At 41.8% G+C, this 18779-nt stretch overlaps 1 protein-coding gene across 3 annotated transcripts in view; it reads right to left on the bottom strand.

Annotated features, from left to right (window-relative positions):
- Window positions 1-7426: 7426 nt before the first annotated feature.
- The window catches only part of PRPF3 (pre-mRNA processing factor 3), a 17734-nt gene continuing 6381 nt past the window's right edge, over window positions 7427-18779 (bottom strand). For 2 of the 3 annotated variants that reach the window (XM_015558726.1, XM_006755638.2), the window contains 10 exons: window positions 18083-18389; window positions 17528-17694; window positions 16525-16604; window positions 15134-15277; window positions 14263-14362; window positions 13977-14090; window positions 12873-12991; window positions 12508-12591; window positions 10717-10778; window positions 7427-7789 (listed from right to left, as the gene is read on the bottom strand). In XM_015558726.1, the coding sequence (XP_015414212.1) occupies window positions 7643-7789; window positions 10717-10778; window positions 12508-12591; window positions 12873-12991; window positions 13977-14090; window positions 14263-14362; window positions 15134-15277; window positions 16525-16604; window positions 17528-17694; window positions 18083-18389 (1324 nt within the window). In that variant the 3' untranslated portion in view covers window positions 7427-7642. The remainder of the gene's footprint in view (window positions 7790-10716; window positions 10779-12507; window positions 12592-12872; window positions 12992-13976; window positions 14091-14262; window positions 14363-15133; window positions 15278-16524; window positions 16605-17527; window positions 17695-18082; window positions 18390-18779) is intronic. The other variant, XM_015558725.1, reaches the window with a different exon arrangement.

Here is an 18779-nt window from a genome sequence, read left to right as displayed (position 1 = left end):
CAGCTGCCGGGCACGCTGGCGGCTCCTACACGCCTCAAGGAGGGGCTGTGGGTCGCGAAGGTTTATCAGAATTGCTCAAGGGGTTGTGTTTAAACCAGTCAGTAACCAAGGAAGAAGTACGCGGAAGACAGGTCCTTGCAAAGCCTTTCCAAACGCCTGGCCCCCCCAAATCAATGGTTTTCTACTCCGGCTCTCTACGCGGAGGCCCTTCCCCACTCCTATCCCCACGCTCCTATGAGGGCGGGCGTTAATATCTGAAATGTAATACTACCCGACTGCCCCTTCGGTAGCAGAAATCTTTCTCCTTTAGATCCTCTAGTACAGAAAAGGCCCAAGGATGGCTAGTCAGGATTTTTTTTGCAACGCAATAGCCAGGGGACAGCAACAGTATCGCGCACGCGCCGCGTGGTCCCGCCCCTCTCGTCTCAACCTAGAAAGCAGAGAGGCCGTGATGGCGGGGCAAGCTGACCAATCAAGGGAGAAGCACGAGAAGCGCGCGCAGGAGCCGCAGGTCCTTAGGGCCGCGGAGGCGCGTCTATGATTTCTGCGCGTGCGCAACACCTTGGCGTGTAGCGGGCTGGGAGGAAAAACGGGGAAGCGAGGAGGAGGGAGTTGGTCAAACTGAGAGGTTGGGGGAGGGGGCTGCCCCGCCCCGTCTCGCCCTGCCTTTTCTCCCTAGTGAGATCTCTCTCTCGGGGCTCCCCAGCTCACAAAACAGGGCCGGAAACGCCCACCACTTAGCGGCCACTGTTACTTTCTGGCGGCTGCAGCCGCCGGGCACTAACTCCTCAGGGAACTGACGCACGACCAAGTGGCTGGCAGCCATCTTGCAGTGCCTTGATGATGCGCATGCGCCAGCTCCAGCGAGCCGTTCTCTGCGCAGACTCCCAGGCCAAGCGCTATTTTACATTACCCTGGGGCCATACCATTCATAGCCATTTGGCTATATGAATTATAGGAAGATGAAGCAGTAAATGAAAATTTCCCGGTAAAAATGTATTTTTTTAAAAAAATTTATTTCAGCCCTAGCCGGTTTGGCTCCGTGGATAGAGCGCTAGCCTGCAGAGCAAAGGGTCCCCTGTTTGGGGTCAAGGGCACGAACTCAATTGCAGACCAGTTCCCCACCCGGGTCCTGGTTGGGGTGCCTACAGGAGGCAACCAATTTACATGATAGTTCTGTCTTTCCCTCTATTTTCCCCTCTGAAAAACCACCCTCTGGTGAGGTTTTTAAAAAAAATTTGACTTCAGAGAGGAGAGAGAGAAAAATATCAATGATGAAAGTGAATCATGGATTGGCTACCTCCTGCACGTCCCACAACTGGGATGGAGTTGGCAACCCGGGCATGTTCCCCACTAGGAATGCGCTGTGACCTTCTGGTTTATAGATCTATGCTCAACCATTGAGCCACGTGGGCCAGGCTCCCCGTAAAATTTCCAAGACCAGTAAAGGTTAACATATCTCACCTTGGCCAGTTAAGACAATCTCAATTGCATGATACATTATAGTTTACAGGAGCCTTAGATAGCTAGTATATTGCTTAGCACCACCTAGATTAACTGTTCTCTCTCATCTGCCATGTAAATCCTCTGAGCAGATTTGGAGGCTTCTGTGTCCCACTGAACACATGCAATTATTATACTTTAATTATTTTATGTCTCCCTAGTAGACTCGTGTTTCTTGATGCAGGAAACCTATTTTGTCAAGCTCATATCTAGTATTCATTAATTCAACAAAAAGTTGTTGAACATGTGGAATGAACCATTCTAGATGTTGGAGAGTAACAGCAAAACAGACAAAAATTCCTTCCCTCTGGGGCTTAGTGTCAGGATACCATAAGCAAATATATATCAGGGGGTAGTAAGGAAGTCTATGAAGAAGTATGAAGCAGGTTAAGAGAGGCAGAGGGCATAGAATGGGCGATCCTGAATGGGCATAGGAATGGTGGTTTGGTGAATCAGGAAGAGAGTGATACTTGCTCTTGTTAAACAAAAATTTTAACTTTTACAGTCTTTAAAAGGTTTATTAGGCCATTGCTACAAAAAAAGACTGATTCTTGGGGTGTGAGCCTAACCAACAACATGGCTAGGTAAGAAAAACATGTCCAATGTCCTTGGGTTTTGCAAGCATTTTTGTTTTTAATCCTCACCTGAAGACATGCTTATTAATTTTAGAGAGAGAGGAAGGGAGAAAGAGAGAAACATCAATGTGGGAGAAACATCAACCAATTGCCTTCCCATATTCACCCCGACCAGTCATCAAACCTGCAACCTAGGTATGTACCCTGACCAGGAATCAAGTCCAAAACTTTTCAGTGTATGGGACAACACTCCAACCAACTGATCCACACTGGCCAGGTCTGCAAGCATTATGCAGTACATTAAGTAGGGGGAGTAAGATACAAATCCTTCTTAATCCACTCATCTGCTGATGGGCACTTAGGCTGTTTCCAAATCTTAGCTATGGTGAATTGTGCTGCTAACATTTGGAAACAGCCTAAGTACCCATCAGCAGATGAGTGGATTAAAAAACTGTGGTACATCTACACAATGGAATACTGCGTTGTGGTAAAAAAGAAGGAGGACAACAGGGGGATGAGAACATGAGTGGGGGGGCAGGGGAGGTTGGGAGTTAATGGGGGAATGAGGACACATTTGTAATACCTTAACCAATAAAGAAATTAAAAAACAAACAAACAAATCCTTCTTAAATAATTTACGTTAGCTATAGACAAAGGGGATGGGAGAAGGTGAAGCTGGGATAGGAGCAGCGGAGTCCACAAGAGTCTGTAAAACTCACGTGTAAACAAGAAGCAGAGACTCCTGGGGTTCAAAATGGGAGCGGGGAGGTAAGAAATTGGCCAAACTAGCTGTTCTCTCTTTTTAGGTAATTTGGAAATAGTCACCCAGAAGTCCCAAGTACACGGAGTGCAAGCAGTCTTTTGTTAGTTTTGCACTACAGATGTTAACTGCTTAACCTCTAATTGTCTCTTCCTTCCACCCTCTGGCCTGCTGTAGTTTAATTTAGGTTATCTCATAATTTTCTCCTTGTCAATCTGAATGTTGATAACGAGATAACAAAGCAGATATGGGGGAAGTGCAGAAAGAACAGCAAGTGCAGCCCTGACCGGTTTGGCTCAGTGGATAGAGGAACAGCCTGCGAACTCAAGGGTCCCAGGTTCAATTCCAGCCAACGGCATGTACCTTGGTTGCGGGCACATCCCCAGTGGGGAGTGTGCAGGAGGCAGCTGATCGATGTTTCTCTCTCATCGATGTTTCTAACTCTCTATCCCTCTCCCTTCCTGTGAAAAATCAATAAGGTATATTTTTTTAAAAAAAAGAACAGCAAGTGCAGAGGCCCTAAAATAGGATGTCTTGACATATTAGAGAAAGAACAAGGAGGCCAGTGTGGCTAGAAAAGAGTAGGAGAGGGGATAAGTGGAAGAGGTCTAAGAGGTCACTATTAAGGGCTTTGACTTTTAACTCTGAGATGGCAACCCCTCTAAGCAGAGTTTTAAGCAGAAAAATTACATGGGAAATATTTTGAAAAGATCACATTGGGCCCCAGCCGGTGTGGCTCAGTGGATAGAACAGCCTGCGACTGAAAGGTCCTGGGTTCGATTCCAGTCAAGGGCATGTACCTCAGTTGCAAGCTCCTCCCTGGCCTGGGCCCTGGATGGAACAAGTGAAGGAGGCAATCAATTGATGTGTCTCTCTCACATGGATGTTTTTCTGTCTCTCCCCATCCCACTCTCCAAAAAAATAAAAACAAAAATTAAAAAAAGACCACATTGGTTCCTGTTGAAAATACACTTCAGAAGAAAAAAAAGAAAGAAAATAGACTTCAGAGCCCTGGTTGGCATGGCTCAATGGTTAGAGCGTCTGCCTGTGCATCAGAGGCTCATGGGTTCAATCCCAGATCAGGGCAAGTGCCTAGGTTGCAGGTTCGATCCCTGATCCCTGCCCTCAGTGGGGGCAAATGCGTGAGGCAACCAATCATTGTATCTCTCTCACACTGATGTTTCTTTCTCTTTCCATTCCACCTTAATCCTCCCTTCCCCTCTCTAAAAATCAATGGAAAAAAATATCTGCCCTCCTTGGGTGAAGATTAAGAAAAACAACAAGGCTTCAGAAACACTTAGTTAAGGAGGCTGTTGGAATAATCCAGACAAGGAAATGATGGAGGAGAAGCCCCAGACCCTGGAGGGGAAACTGGGGGGCGTCATAGGCCCACTGGAGAGAAACAGAAACAGAAGAGCTTCCAGGGGAAATGCTGGAATCTAAGAACACTGCAAATGAGTTTAAAGTTCATGCTAGTCAAGGGGAGAATAATGAGCTATAAATCTTGAAGATACAGGTTTGTACCTTTAGAAGATACAGGTTTGTACCCCTAGAAGTCTTAGAACATAAGCCCCAAAGGGTGGGGTGTGTATGTTGGGACAAGGACCACCACCTCTGTTACCTTCCTGGTCCCAGAAGGTGATAGGTCTTTCTACGCAGCTCAGGAAGACCCTAAGTTGAAGGGCAGCTAAAGGACCCAGACAACCAATAAAGAACTGAATGAACTTAGAGGAAATATGTATGAACTAGAAGAATGAAGTGGCCATTTTCTCAGATGAACCAGGGGAGGAAAGAGGGAAAGGAGCAGTCATGTGAAAAATGAGGAGGAATCAGGATTTCAGGTATGGATATCTTGAGTTTGAGCTATCAGACACATAAATGGCATTGAATATGTAAGTATGAAATTCATGAGAGGTCTAGGTAGAAAATATAAATTTAAAAATTTTCAGAATATAGATGGATCTTTAAAACGATGAGATGGATGAGGTTGCCCAGGAAGTGAGGTTCTAGACAGAACTGTAGTGGAGATATAGATCTCTGACCAGAAATTGAACCCAGCATTATTAGGACAAGGCTTTAACCATGTCTTAGTCACTATGAATAACACTGCAATAAACATAGAGGTACATATATCTTTATGAATAAATGTTTTCAAACGTTTTGGGTAGATACCCAGGATTGCTGGGTCATATGGTAGCTCTCCACCCCTCCTACCTATCTTGTTTTTATTGTTAAACCTGACCCAAGTATATTTTTCCCATTGATTTTTAGGGTGGAAGGGAGGGGGAGGGACAGAGGGAGACATCAATGTGAGAGATACATTGATTGATTGCCTCTCACATGTGCCCTGACAAGGGCCTGGGATCGAGCCTGCAACTGAGGTATGTGGCCTTGACTGGAAATCAAACTCAGGACCCTTCAGTCTGAGGGATAACACTGTATCCACTGAGCCAAACCAGCTAAGGCCTACCGATCTTGATGTGGCTTCTATATATCCCGAGTTGTAAGATTTCTGTTCAGCTCGATTTGGGGTGATTCTGAATGATGGTTGTTCTGTACTTTAGTTGGAATTCTGATGTGGTTGCGAGAGGTTCTGAGTACCATGTTTACCTACCCTGTATCTTGACCAGAACCCCTCCTCCCACCAGGCTTGAAGGCTTTTTAAAAAAAATATATGCTTTATTGCTTTTTTAAAGAGAGGAAGGGAGAGGGATAAAGAGATAGAAACATCGATGAGAGAGAAACATTGATCAGCTGCCTCCTGCACACCTCCCACTGGGGATGTGCCCGCAACCAAGGTACATGCCCTTGACTGGAATCGAACCTGGGAACTTTCAGTCCACAGGCCGACGCTCTATCCACTGAGCCAAACCGGTTAGGGCTTGAAGGCTTTTAAGGACAGGTTATTAATTGCTTGGGGGCAATGTTGTGGGCTACAAATTAAAACCTTTGATCTGGCAAAGTGAGACCATCATGGCCTTCAAGCATATCAATAAGCATACAGTGCCAGTGTACTACAGAAGCAGTAACAAGTCATGGATGACCAGCTCCTCTTCTAAGATGTCTTCCTGAATTGCTATGCCAGAATAGAGAAATACTATTTGGGGAATAATATACCTTTCAAGATTTTGCTTACTGTTAATAGATAAGGAGGTTATAAAAATCAACGAGGCGCCCTGGCCCGTTTGGTTCAGGGAACATAGCATCAGCATGCAGACCGAAGGGTCCCGGATTCGATTCTGGTCAGGTACACGTACCTTGGTTGCAGGCTCCTCCCTGGCCCGGGCCCTGGTCGGGCCTCATGCAGGAGGCAACCAATAGATGTGTTTCTATCACATCGATATTTCTGTCTTTTCCTCTCTCTCTCCCTCTCTCTAAAAATCAATGGGAAAAAATATCCTCAGGTGAGGATTAAAAAACAAAACAAAACAAAAATCAACAAGGCTATGGTTGAAACAGTAAACAACTTTAACCTGGGTGTAGATGAACATGACCCTGAGGAGCTTCTAGAGATGATTCCTGAGAAACTGACTATTGAAAGTTTAAAAACATGGATCCCATCATTAAAAGATTGGTCCTTCAGGAAGTATTTCAGAAGGCATTGTTATCATAGATGATGGCTCTATGCATTATTGCCTCTGAAGAGCTACCAGTGGGAAAAGGATTGTGGATATTTTAAAATCAGTAGAGAGGAAATAACACTAAATTCCCATTCCACTTTACAAATTGACCCATAATATCCTCCTTCAATGTTCCCTCTGCGTCCACCTCATTTCCTGATAAAAATAGTTAGCCCTGGCCAGTGTGGCTCAGTTGGTAGAGTGTCGTACCATGCACTGAAAGGTCACCAGTTTGATTCCTGGTCAGGGCACATGTCCAGGTTGTGGGTTCAATCCCTGGTTGCATACGAGGCAACTGATCGATGTTTCTTTCTCTCTTCCTTTCCTTTCCTCTTTCTCTAAAGATCAATAAAAACATTTTAAAATAAAAAAATTTTGAACAAAGACTTTTAATTTATATATATGTATATATATATTTTATTCAGTTCAGAGAGGCAGAGATAGAAACATCAATGATGAGAGAGAATCATTGATTGGCTGCCTCCCGCAAGCCCCACACTGGGGATCGAGCCCGCAACCCAGGCATGTGCCCTTGACCAGAATCAAATACGGGACCCTTTAGTCTGCAAGCTGACACTATCCACTGAGCCAAACCGGCTAGGGCTAAAAGAAAATATTTTTTTTAAATGACTACTTAGCCAAGACCAGAAGTAATCTGTCTACCTCCTGACTCTACTGAAGGCTGAGAGATGGACACTCATTTGTTTCCCCCTCACCTACTTAACACCTCTTTTTGCCTCACTCTGCTCCAGGAAAACCGTTTTAGCACTCTTGCTCCAACCTGAGGCCAGAAAATTTCCATTAGGCCTCAAAAATATATACCCATTCATCCTTTCATTCATTCATATATCCATAAGCTTCAAGGACAAAATTTTCTTTTTCCACAGCAATTGCTAGGCATCTGGAGAAAAGATCACCTGAAGACCCAAACTCCAATACCTATGAGTGTATGAAAAATATCATACAAATTTTAAAAATAACTCTTTAATCATATACACATAAGGGGAGTAAAGGGCAGCACCAGGCCGACAGGGGAAGAGAGCACTGTGTTCTCCCTTCGTCCCAATGTCAGCGTGGCACCGTGCTGAGATCACACACACAAGTGGGCTGGGTTGGGAAGTAGCATAAGGGAGAGGACTGAAGAGACATAGGCAAGAGGGTGGAGGCAAGGGCTGGCAGTAGTCTCAGTCAGTAGACTCCAACACCGATTCACTTAGCGCAAGGTCCCAGTAGTGTTCAGCCCCGTGCTTTTTGAAATGCTCCCGAGCCATGTTCTCTGTAGGGCACTGTTTGAACTTCATGTCCCCAAAGCTCCGGTCTTTGGCTGTACCCTGAGAAAGAGACAAAATTTGTAATAACGACACTGCAACTTCTAGTTTAAATCAGATATTCTTTCATAAAACCTAAACACCTGTGTAGTGATGTGCCTAGCTGAATATGATTTGATGGTAAAAAGAAATTCTAATCTCCACCTCCTTGGATGTTGCATGAGTTTTCATGAATTTATGCGTAAGGGTTTGTTGGTCTTTTTTTTAAAAATATATTTTATTGATTTTTTACAGTGAGGAAGGGAGAGAGATAGTCAGAAACGTCAATGAGAGAGAAACATCGATCGGCCGCCTCCTGCACACTTCCCACTGGGGATGTGCCCGCAACCCAGGTACATGCCCTTGACCGGAATCGACCCTGGGCCCCTTCAGTCCGCAGGCCGACGCTCTATCCACTGAGCCAAACCGATTTTGGCATGTTGGTCTTTTTTGACTGAGTGGAAAAAGAGGAGTTCTGTGCTCTGGTGCTTGAGTGGAAGAGCAAGTCTGGAAGGGCTATGTGTGGTGAGATGGGATGAACTTGTCTCCCACCAGGCCTCAAAGACTAAATTTGGTCTTTTCAGGACAAAGGTGTTAGAGAACCAGAGGCCAAAAGGACTCTTTTCACAAGACTTAGTGAGACCCTGTGTACAAGAAGGCGGCTTTGGGGACCAGTGACAAAGAATAGAGGGACAAGGGGGAGAGGGAAATGGGAGCCAGGGGGACGACCTCCAGAGAACTGCAATAGAAAAAGACACTGGGTGGAAGCGCATTCTCACAAAAGGCACCAGTAGCAACAAGTCAGAAAGTGCTACCTCAAGAGACTTGCAGGGAGAAGACTCCAATAAGGAGGCTAGAGCAGAACTTGGCTTGTTTTTGAACCTGAGACACAATTTCTGAGGACACTCAGATAAATGGAAGAGATGAAGAGGCGGGATATTAAATATGCAGGTGGGGACTTATGAGACAAAAACGAAGGATACATGAAAAACAATTAGTAGCAATTACCTATAAAAGAGTGGTCTTAAAGAATCAGGGAATCAAAAGGGAACTATTTCATTAAGTATTTTCTTTGTTGAAATAAAATAGAATTTATTTTATTTTTATTTATTTTTTAAAAATATATTTTATTGCTTTTTTACAGAGAGGAAGGGAGAGGGACAGACAGTTAAAAACATTGATGAGAGCTGAAACCGGTTTGGCTCAGTGGATAGAGCGTCGGCCTGCGGACTCAAGGGTCCCAGGTTCAATTCCGGTCAAGGGCATGTACCTTGGTTGCAGGCACATTCCCAGTAGGGGGTGTGCAGGAGGCAGCTGATCGATGTTTCTCTCTCATCAATGTTTTGTTTTTGTTTTTTTAATATATTTTATTGATTTTTTACAGAGAGGAAGGAAGAGAGATAGTTAGAAACATCGATCAGCTGCCTCCTAGGTACATGCACCTAACCGGAATCGAACCCGGGACCCCTCAGTCCGCAAGCCGACGCTCTATCCACTGAGCCAAACCGGTTTCGGCAAGAACATTACTTTTATAATACAGAACTAGTTACTATATATGAGCACATTTAAAAAATTGCCCTAGTTGCCAAACCGGTTTGGCTCAGTGGAAAGAGGGAAAACTGGCTTGTATTACATAAAACAGAAAGAAATGCTGTGAGAAAAAGGAGATTCTAGCCCAGCCAGTGTGGCTCAGTGGTTGAGCATTGACCTACGAACCAGGAGGTCATGGTTAGATTCCCAGTTAGGGCACATGCCCATGTTGTGGGCCCAATCCCCAATCGGGGGTGGGGGGAGGGGCATGCAGGAGGCAGCCAATCAATGGTCCCTCTCATCATTGATGTTTCTCTCTCTCTCTCCCTCTCCCTGCCTCTCTGAAATCAGTAAAAATATATTAAAAAATAAAAATAAAAAATAGAAGGTACACATGAACTCAATACAGAAGAACAAAATGAAAACAATAATCACAAAGGTAAAAATATTTACAATGTATAAAGTGTATTTTGGAGTGGGAATAAAAGGATTATTGTACTATATCAGGACACGGATAGCTACTGAGAAAAAAACTTTTAATGTTGCCTAGAGAAATAGGATATTTTATGCTTCAAAACAGGAGAACAATGCTTACTTCACAAATTGGTCTGAATAAGCATATTCATTCATTCATTCTTCGGAACTAATACTGCTTCACTAAGATTTCAGGAATGAAAAAACTGTATAATCATAAAAAGTTCTATTTGAAGAGTGATTTAGTTATAATGAACAAAGTACAATTACACAAATAATCTAATTAGGTTCTCAAACAAACAAAAAAATACCTGACAATAGGGAGGGAAAAATTACATTTACATAAAACAGTATTGGATGTTAAACATGCCTCACCCAGTTGCACAGCTAATAAGTAGTTCTGCCCAGATTCCCCAACTTCTATGACTATGAAATAGCTCAACTGAGAATTTGTGATCTTGCCACTGGTTTTCCATACTCTTTTCCAGATGGCAGATACTAACATGATCTTCAATTTAACTAAAATATAATAAGTTAGAATTTGCTACCAAACGTTTAACAATAAATTCCCTCCCCCACCCCCAAAAAATCAAGAAACACAAATTACTTAAGGGATTAGTCATTACTTAATTTTACCATTCCATCACTCCATTTGAATAGTACAATCAAGAATTAAAGTTCTGCTACAGTGTTTAATAAAGAATCACCTTGCCCTGACCGGTTTGGCTCAGTGGATAGAGCGTCAGCCTGCAGACTAAGGGTCTTAGGTTCTATTCTGGTCAAGGGCATGTACCTTGGTTGCGGGCACATCCCCAGTAGGGAGTGTGCAGGAGGCAGCTGATCGATGTTTCTCTCTCATCGATGTTTCTAACTCTCTATCCTTCTCCCTTCCCCTCTGTAAAAAAAATCAATGAAATATATTAAATTAAAAAAAAAGAATCACCTACCTCCCAGACTAGTACACATTTGTTGGTTTTCTTCACAGCTTCCTCATCGGATTCCTCATCATCTGGAAAAGACAACATAGCTAAGTCTTGCTCTAGATATAGACTAGAGACCAAAAATTAGCTTCTAAACAAACAATGTTCCAATCTACCCAAATTATTTTAAATATTGTCACCCTTTACCATGCGTTGGAATCAAATGTCTTCTGTTTCTCTTTACCCCAAATTAGACTGAAAGCTTTAAATAGGCAGGAAAATCAGTTAATTCAACAAACACTTATTGAGCACCTACTATGTGTCAAGAGTTGTGCCAGATACTGGGAGTAAGTAGATAAATAAAACGAGCAATTAAAAATAAAAACTTGTCATGAGCACTTTGAGAGCCAGGCTTCATATGCCAACATATGAGTCCATTCTCAAGGAGGTTTTAGTCTAATGGAGGAGGAGGGCAGATATATCAAACAAAAATAGGAACACCTATGAAACAAAATATAGGTCAATTATAGTAAAAAATATACTTTGTGCGCCGCCACCGTGCTCAGTGGTTGAGCATCGACCTATGAACCAGGTCATGGTTCAATTCCCTGTCAGGGCACATGCCCAGGTTGCAGGCTTGGTCCCCAGTAGGGGACATGCAGGAGGCAGCAGACCCATGATTCTCTCTCATCATTGATGTTTCTCTCTCCCACTCCCTCTCTGAAACCAATAAAACTATATTTTAAAAAAAAATAAACTTTGTAAGGTTAAAAAATACTTTAAGACCAAAATGTTAGGTAAAATAAAGTAAAAAAATAAGGCTCTCTGTATATGTTAAATGCCAACCAAAGTTTTCAAAGAAAATAATGAATACTGATGGAAGAATGGTGGCCAAGAGGATTTCAAATATACATATTTGATAAGATAAAGTTGGGCAAAAGAATGAAAAGTACATTTTCTTGAACAAAGCAGGAAGCTTTTTTGATCTGAAAATCTTTTTTGTTTTTGCCTTCAACCCCTTAAACATTTTTTTATCAAAAAATAATACAGCCCTGGCTGGGTGGCTCAGTTGGTTGGAGCATTGTCCCGTATACCAAAAGGTTTGAGGTTTGATTCCTGGTCAGGACACGTAGGGAGGCAACTGATCGTTTCTCTTTCACATCAATGTTTCTCTCTCAAATTAAAAACACACACAAACAACACAGACAAGGCCCTGGCTGGGTAGCTTAGTAGGTTAGAGCATCATTCAAGGTTCCAGGTTTGATCCCCCGTCAGGGCACATACAAGAATCAACCAATGAATGCATAAATAAATGGAACAACAAATTGATGTTTTTTTCTCTCTCTCTCGCTCCACCCCTTAAAAAAAAAACAAAAAAAAAAAAAACAGCCCTGGCCATGTGGCTCAGTCGGTTGAGCATGGTCCCACACACCAAAAGGTTGTGGGTCTGATTCCCGGTCAGGGCACATGCCTAAATGTTGGTTCAATCCCAAACAGGAGCAACCAATGGAGGTTTCTCCCTCTCTCTAAAATCGATAAAAACATCCTCAAGTGAGGATTTAAAATAAAGGATAAAATAGACAATGCACACATGGCAGGGAAACTGGTAGAAAGAGGGAAAAGCCTTCATGGATAGGCAGAATAACTAACACTCATGCACATGACCATGTATGAATGTCGAGCATATTCATAGTCCAAATGGGTCTTTCTAAAATTCCTGAACATTACCCAGTGTTAGCAAGAACGTCAGGAGGGGAACTGATGAGTGGACACAATACCATCTCAACTCCCACTTAATCCCCTCTAACCCCCATTCACCATCTCCCTTTGTGTTAGATGTCTGTTCATCCCACTTTATCCGATGCAGCATAAGACGCTTAAATTTCTTCTGGGACTTCGGGCCTGGAAACAGAAAAGAAGAATTTTGCCAAAATTGTGGAAGATGGTGGGGTAGAAAATAACCTCTGAGCGCATTCAATGCTGACATTTATGTGGTAGCTGAAGCAATCCCAGGAATCATACCTTCGGGCCTTTTACTCCAATAAACACAAAGCAGAGGCCCAGGATATTATACCCGGGTATGGTTCTAAAACAGTACCTTTTTCTCCTTTCTCCCACCATGCTAATCACTTCAAGGCACAGGGTTGCCTGGGGACAATCTCCCTCAATTTTTTCAGACTCACCCCCTTCCACTACTACCACGTTGACATCCTTGTGCAGTACCACCACCCCTGTCAGGTACAGTTGCCCAGCATTGGCCTCAATCTTGAACTTCTTGGCTGGGTTGCTCAAATTTCGAACTCTGGAGAAGGGAAAGTTTAGTTATGGCTTTCATTTTAGCATCGGTAGCTGCCTGAATGGAATGGCAAATAAAAAGATGAATCCAAAATGATTTTCTGTCTAGAAACAAAGGTCTTTGGAGTAAGCAAAGATCCCTAGTCAGGGCACATACTAGTATACTAATGCTTAAAAGGTAGAACTGATGAGTCTAGACGTATTTCTATGTCTATACTGTCTTATACTTTTCCAAAGTCTAAACCTCCACCTTAAAACAAGTAACAGGTAATCAAAATTTACTCTAGATGCTTAGAATGTAGTTACAATGCTATCCATAAAAAATTTCTAGGATACATGAAAAACTGTTAGTAGCAATTATCTATAGTGAGTGGTCCTAAAGGATAGAGAATAGGAAGGGGACTTCCTCTTAAGTGCCCTTCTGTATTGTTAGAATTTTTTTTCTAATCTGAACAAGGATTCACTACTTTTATAATAAACATATCACTTTTATAATAAAGAACTAGGTACTAAAACATTAAAAAAATAGAAGACACACAGGTAATCAACGTAAGAGAATAAAAACACTAAATCAACACAAAGGTAAAAAGTATTTACACTGTATAAAGTGCATTTTGGAGTGGGAATATCGGTAAAAGGTTACTGCAATACATCAGGATAAGGATATAGTTACTGAAGAAACTTTTAATGCTTCCTGGAGAAATAGGGTATTTTATGCTTCAAAAATCATAGATGATCTTTAGTTCACATCTTAGCCTGAACAAATATACTCACTCATTCATTCTTCAGAAATATTACTAGTCCACTAAGAAGCCTCAGACAAGAAGAGTAAGCCTTTAACCGTCACCATTGTAAAAGATTTACTAACTCCTCTTTACCCTAAGGTCATTTAAGGAGTAGGGGCTGATGTCAGTTATGCTTTTAGACCACAGTGATTCTGCCTCAAGGACTTGGAAATGTTCTAAGGGAAAGCTGCCAGTTTGAACACCTACCTATATACAGATATGTGTACCCCCTGTGAAATGTCTTCTTTAAGCTTTTTAATTTTCTTGACCTTTCTCTGTTCTGCTGTAAGTTTTCGGGCAGCGTTGGCCTCTTCATGCGCTCTGTCGTGACAGGAAGGACATCCACAAGTGAGAAAGGCATTGAAGATCAGAGGCAGGGCTGAGGCAAAGAGAGAGCAACGGAGGACTCTCCCCTCCCTTCAAATGTGGATCCCCCAGAAAAGTTTGGGGAAAATACCTGCCCTGGGTTTCCACCCAACCCCATGGCACTTACTTCTGTCTTTTTGCCATCTGAGCTCTGACATGGGCTTCTACCTTCGTGGGGTCTTGAACAGCTTCTGTTCCTAATACTCGCATCAAATTAGAAATTCTCACTGCAGGGGAGAGAGGACAGAAATGAATCTCCCAAATCGCTTCTCCGGCTGGGGATAACCTATCCTCTCTTCTCTACCAATTCAGATTGTTTACATATTTCAGATCTGCTGAAAAGCTACCCAGCCAGAGCTATTGTTTTCTTTTTTTAATTGAATTTACTGGGGTCACACTGGTCAATAAAATTACACAGGTTTCGCCTGGCCAGTGTGGGTCAGTGGTAAAGTGTCGATCTATGAACTAGGAGGTCACAGTTTGATTCCTAGTCAGGGCATATGCCCAGGTTGTGGGCTCAATCCCCAGTGTGGGGAGTGCAGGAAGCAGCCGATCAATGATTCTCTCTCATCATTTATGTTTCTGTCTCACTGTCCCTCTCTCCCTTCTTCTCTGAAATCAATAAAAAATATTTTAAAAAATTACATAGGGTTCAAGTGTACAATCCTACAGTACATTATCTGCACATTGTATTGTGCACTCACCATCCAAAGTTTAGTCTCCTTCCATCAACACTTATCCCTTATTTACTCTCTTTCACCTTGGGACCTTAATTTCTTTAGTATTTTCACTCCGATAACAGCATTTAGTGAAAGATCCTATACATAACAGTGCTCACTCAAAATCTATCTGAATAAGGAAAGGTGACAGGAAATTTGGAAAAGGAAGAAGAACCAATAAATGATTCTCAGGAACAGAACACAGAGAGATGCTAAAGTTCCTCTAGAATTGCAGGGATCAACATGCCACCCTTTTGTCCCTGCTTTTAAAAAACGTACCTTTGGGTTCCGGAGGAGGCATCAGGCCCAGCCTGACCTTCTCTTGTAGCTCCTTCTGTGCTTCCCTCCTTGTTTGCCTTCGAAGTTTCTTCTGTTCCTTCTTGGTGAGATACACCCCCAGAGTAACTGGTGTGTCGTTGTCGACTGTTAGTCAGAAAAATGAATGTACTATGGCAATAAGCGTATTAGAGGGACATTGGTGTTATATCAATCACATTAAAAGAATTTTTAGTTTACCCCTAGACGGTTTTGCTCAGTGGATAGAGCACTGGCTCGTAGACTGAAGGGTCCCAGGTTTAATTCCAGTCAAGGGCATATACCTCCGTTGCAGGCTCAATTCCCAGTCAGTGTGCGTGCCGGAGGCAACCAATCGATGTGAGAGACACATCAATGTTTCTCTCTGTCTCTCCTCCTCCCTTCCACTCTCTCTAAAAATCAATGGGAAAATGTCCTTGAGTAAGGATTAAAACAAAAAAACAAACAAACCAGAATCTTTAATTGTTTTGGTTATTTTTAGGTAATAAGGTTTTATTTTTAGACTCTGATTAAATAAAATTCAATATTATACCCCTTGTATTAGAACTCAAGATCTCAATCTATTTTTTCTGAAGTTACTGGAGATACTGATATTGGGAAGCAAATTTACTAATTGAGGTATTATCTCCTCTGTTCATCTCAAACCTGATAAAGACATTAAAGTGTTTTATAATCCACATAACTCTTTTTTGTTGTTAATCCTCACTTTAGGATATTTTTTCCATGGAAGGGGGGGGAAAGTGGAAGGGGGCGGGCAGAGAGAGAAAAGGAAACATCAATGTGAAGGAGACACATCGATTGGTGGCCTCCCACATGTGTCCCCACTGGGGCCTGGGATCAAACCTATAATCCAGGAATGTGCCCTTGACCGGGGAATTGAATCCACAACCCTGCAGTTCACGGGCTGATGCCCTAGCCACTGAGAAAACTGGCCAGGGCTGTGCTAATAAACCTTTGCTACAATAATGATAAAGAGAGAGAAAGGCTAAAGACAAAAATTGAAGGACAGATATTTAGAGTTGGTGCACAAGACTGGAGTTGGGAGTCAACACTATGGCAAAAGCCCAACTTGTAATATACATCAGTGAGGTCCTCTTGACATTAGGCCTCAGTGCTCTAAAGCTGCACTAATACTATAGCTGCTAGCCACATGTACCATTTAAGTGTAAATCGATTAAAATTGAATAAAATTAAAAACTCAATCCCTGCTATATTAGTGCAACTCAGTTTTTCAAGTGCTCAATAGCCACATGTGGACAGTGGCTACTATACAGATAGAAAACATGTCCACTGTCACATAAAGTTCTATTGGTTAGTACTTCTTTAGAGTCTTGACTGAGTAACCTATATATTACCTGGAGGGTTGAGCTGGGCTGGATGTTCAACAAGATTTGTGATTCCAAAATAATCTTCTCTCTTGGGATTTTGCTCTGTACTAAAATTGGAGGAAGAAGGGAAAACAGGATATGTGGGTAGAGATGATTCCGAGAGGGGGAGTCTCAGAAACACAATGAAAAAATCCACTCTCTGTAATAGCACTCAAGCACTTTTTAGTATTTGCATAGCTATAATATTTAATTACATCACACATCATTTTCAAGATGAGAAAACTGGGTCCTACTACGGTTGGATGCACTCTCCACACCAGTTATTCTCGACCTTTTTTCTACTCTAACACCTTGATAGATACCACATTCTCTCATTAGTAACATTAATTGGTTGACTAAGAAAGGGTAGGAAAGGCTGAAATACCATTTCCTAAAGCCATGTATCAGGATGATGAAGCAGATATAATTAATGCTCTCTAAATGTTTCTTTTTAAACATTTTTATTTTTTAAATTAAATTTATTGGGGTGACATTGGTTAATAAGATTCTATAGGTTTCAAGTGTATATCTCCATGACACACAATCTGCATACAGCATTGTGTGCCAGTCAAATCACCCTGTTACTATATATTTGGCTCCCTTTACTCTTTTCCAAATGTTTCTTATATGCTTTATTTACCATTCTCTCTCCCATCAACTAAGAATCTTTGCTCTATTCTAGAACTGGATCTTTAAGAAACATAAACACCCATTATAAGTAACAAAAAATATAAGAAACAAGTATGCTAAAAACAAATAGAATATATAACAAAAGCAAATAATTTATAGATCTGCTCTTTTAGATTGTGCCCATTTCTCCTACATTAACCAAAAAAACAAACAAAAAGAACTCATACAACGTACTCTTTTTAAGTATATGAGCTTGTGTACAGTTACCTATTTCTCTTGGATTTTAAATGTTTACTTAATGCATAAGTGTCATCTCTCCCATTAAAACTCTAGTTTTATTAAAAGGAACTAACAAACTCACAGGTCAAAGCCATTGGGGATGATATAAGAATCCCACCACTCAATTTCAGGAATATCTCCTTCCTTTAACTCCTTCTTAGGAGCAATGAGAGCCAGCCTAGTTGAAGTATGGATGCCTGTTTTTCGAGCTGCTTGTGAGATCTCTGCCTGCAGCTTTTCCAGTTGAGCCTAAGGACAAGATAAACCAAGAAAGGAGGATAAAACATGGAGTGGTAGAATCCCAAATTTTAAAACACTCCCCTGTTAAACTCTTTACACTTACTGTCACTAGTTCATAATTTCTGAAAGCTTAGAAAAAAGAGCTGTCCTGCTTTATTTTATCCTTTACTTAATACATCTCACCCTCATCACTACTTTCACCCAATGTGTGCTACAGCAAATGTGCAGAAATTGAATGTTATGAAAACTTCATTCTGAGAAGATAAAAACAAGGCAAAAGTCATTGAATAAAATTGCCTAAAACAGAGAAATGAGTTGACAGTATTTTAAGACTCTATTCAATGTCCTTTGTCGCCTAACTTCTTTGGAGTTCTAGGTTATATTCTTATCCAGATACCTTTGTCCGTAACCGCTGGGCAATCTTCTCAAATTTGCCCTTGTCGTGGAATTTAAAAGTGCGTCTCTGCCGCTGGGAAGGGGCAATTGAAACTCGGGGGTCAAAAAAGGTATTGGATTCCATGTCTTCTGATGGCTTTTCTTTAAGCTGTTGCTTGAATTGTTCCCTCTTCACCGCACGAATATTGGCCTTCAGAGTAGGCATTCGGTGTGTCAGCTCTATCTCCTTGCCTGTTGCATCTACAGTGCGACCTTGCTCATCAAGAATCAGGGGTGTAGGTTTAGTTTGATCTTTTAATTCAACTTTCCTGAAAAATAGCCCACACAGAAATAAATTGCATATGGAACAATAAGGCAAACAAAAAGCAAACAGAAAATAAAACAAATCAAAACCCAACAAACACAACCAGGTTACCCAATTCTAGGGAACGTAAACCCATAAGTGAGTAATATCTTGATTGAAAACACCAAACTGGTTATTTGACTATAAAGTACAATCAATGTTGGACTTGGACTTGCAACATGCATTAGCCAATTGAATGTATGTGGAAGGAACTATGTGTGCTAGTTCTAAGCCAAGGTCTTAAGAGATATCTCACTCTCACGCACTACTGTGATCCATCACAGGAAGAACTTGGAAGCCACTGACACAGAAGACTGAGGAAATGCATAGAATAGACTTGAACCGAAACTCACAG

The sequence above is a fragment of the Myotis davidii genome, unplaced genomic scaffold, assembly GCF_000327345.1.
Source record: "Myotis davidii unplaced genomic scaffold, ASM32734v1 scaffold653, whole genome shotgun sequence".
NCBI classification, from domain to species: Eukaryota; Metazoa; Chordata; class Mammalia; order Chiroptera; family Vespertilionidae; genus Myotis; species Myotis davidii.
Note: the sequence above shows the minus strand (reverse complement) of the source record. Positions and strands in the feature narration are given on the sequence as shown.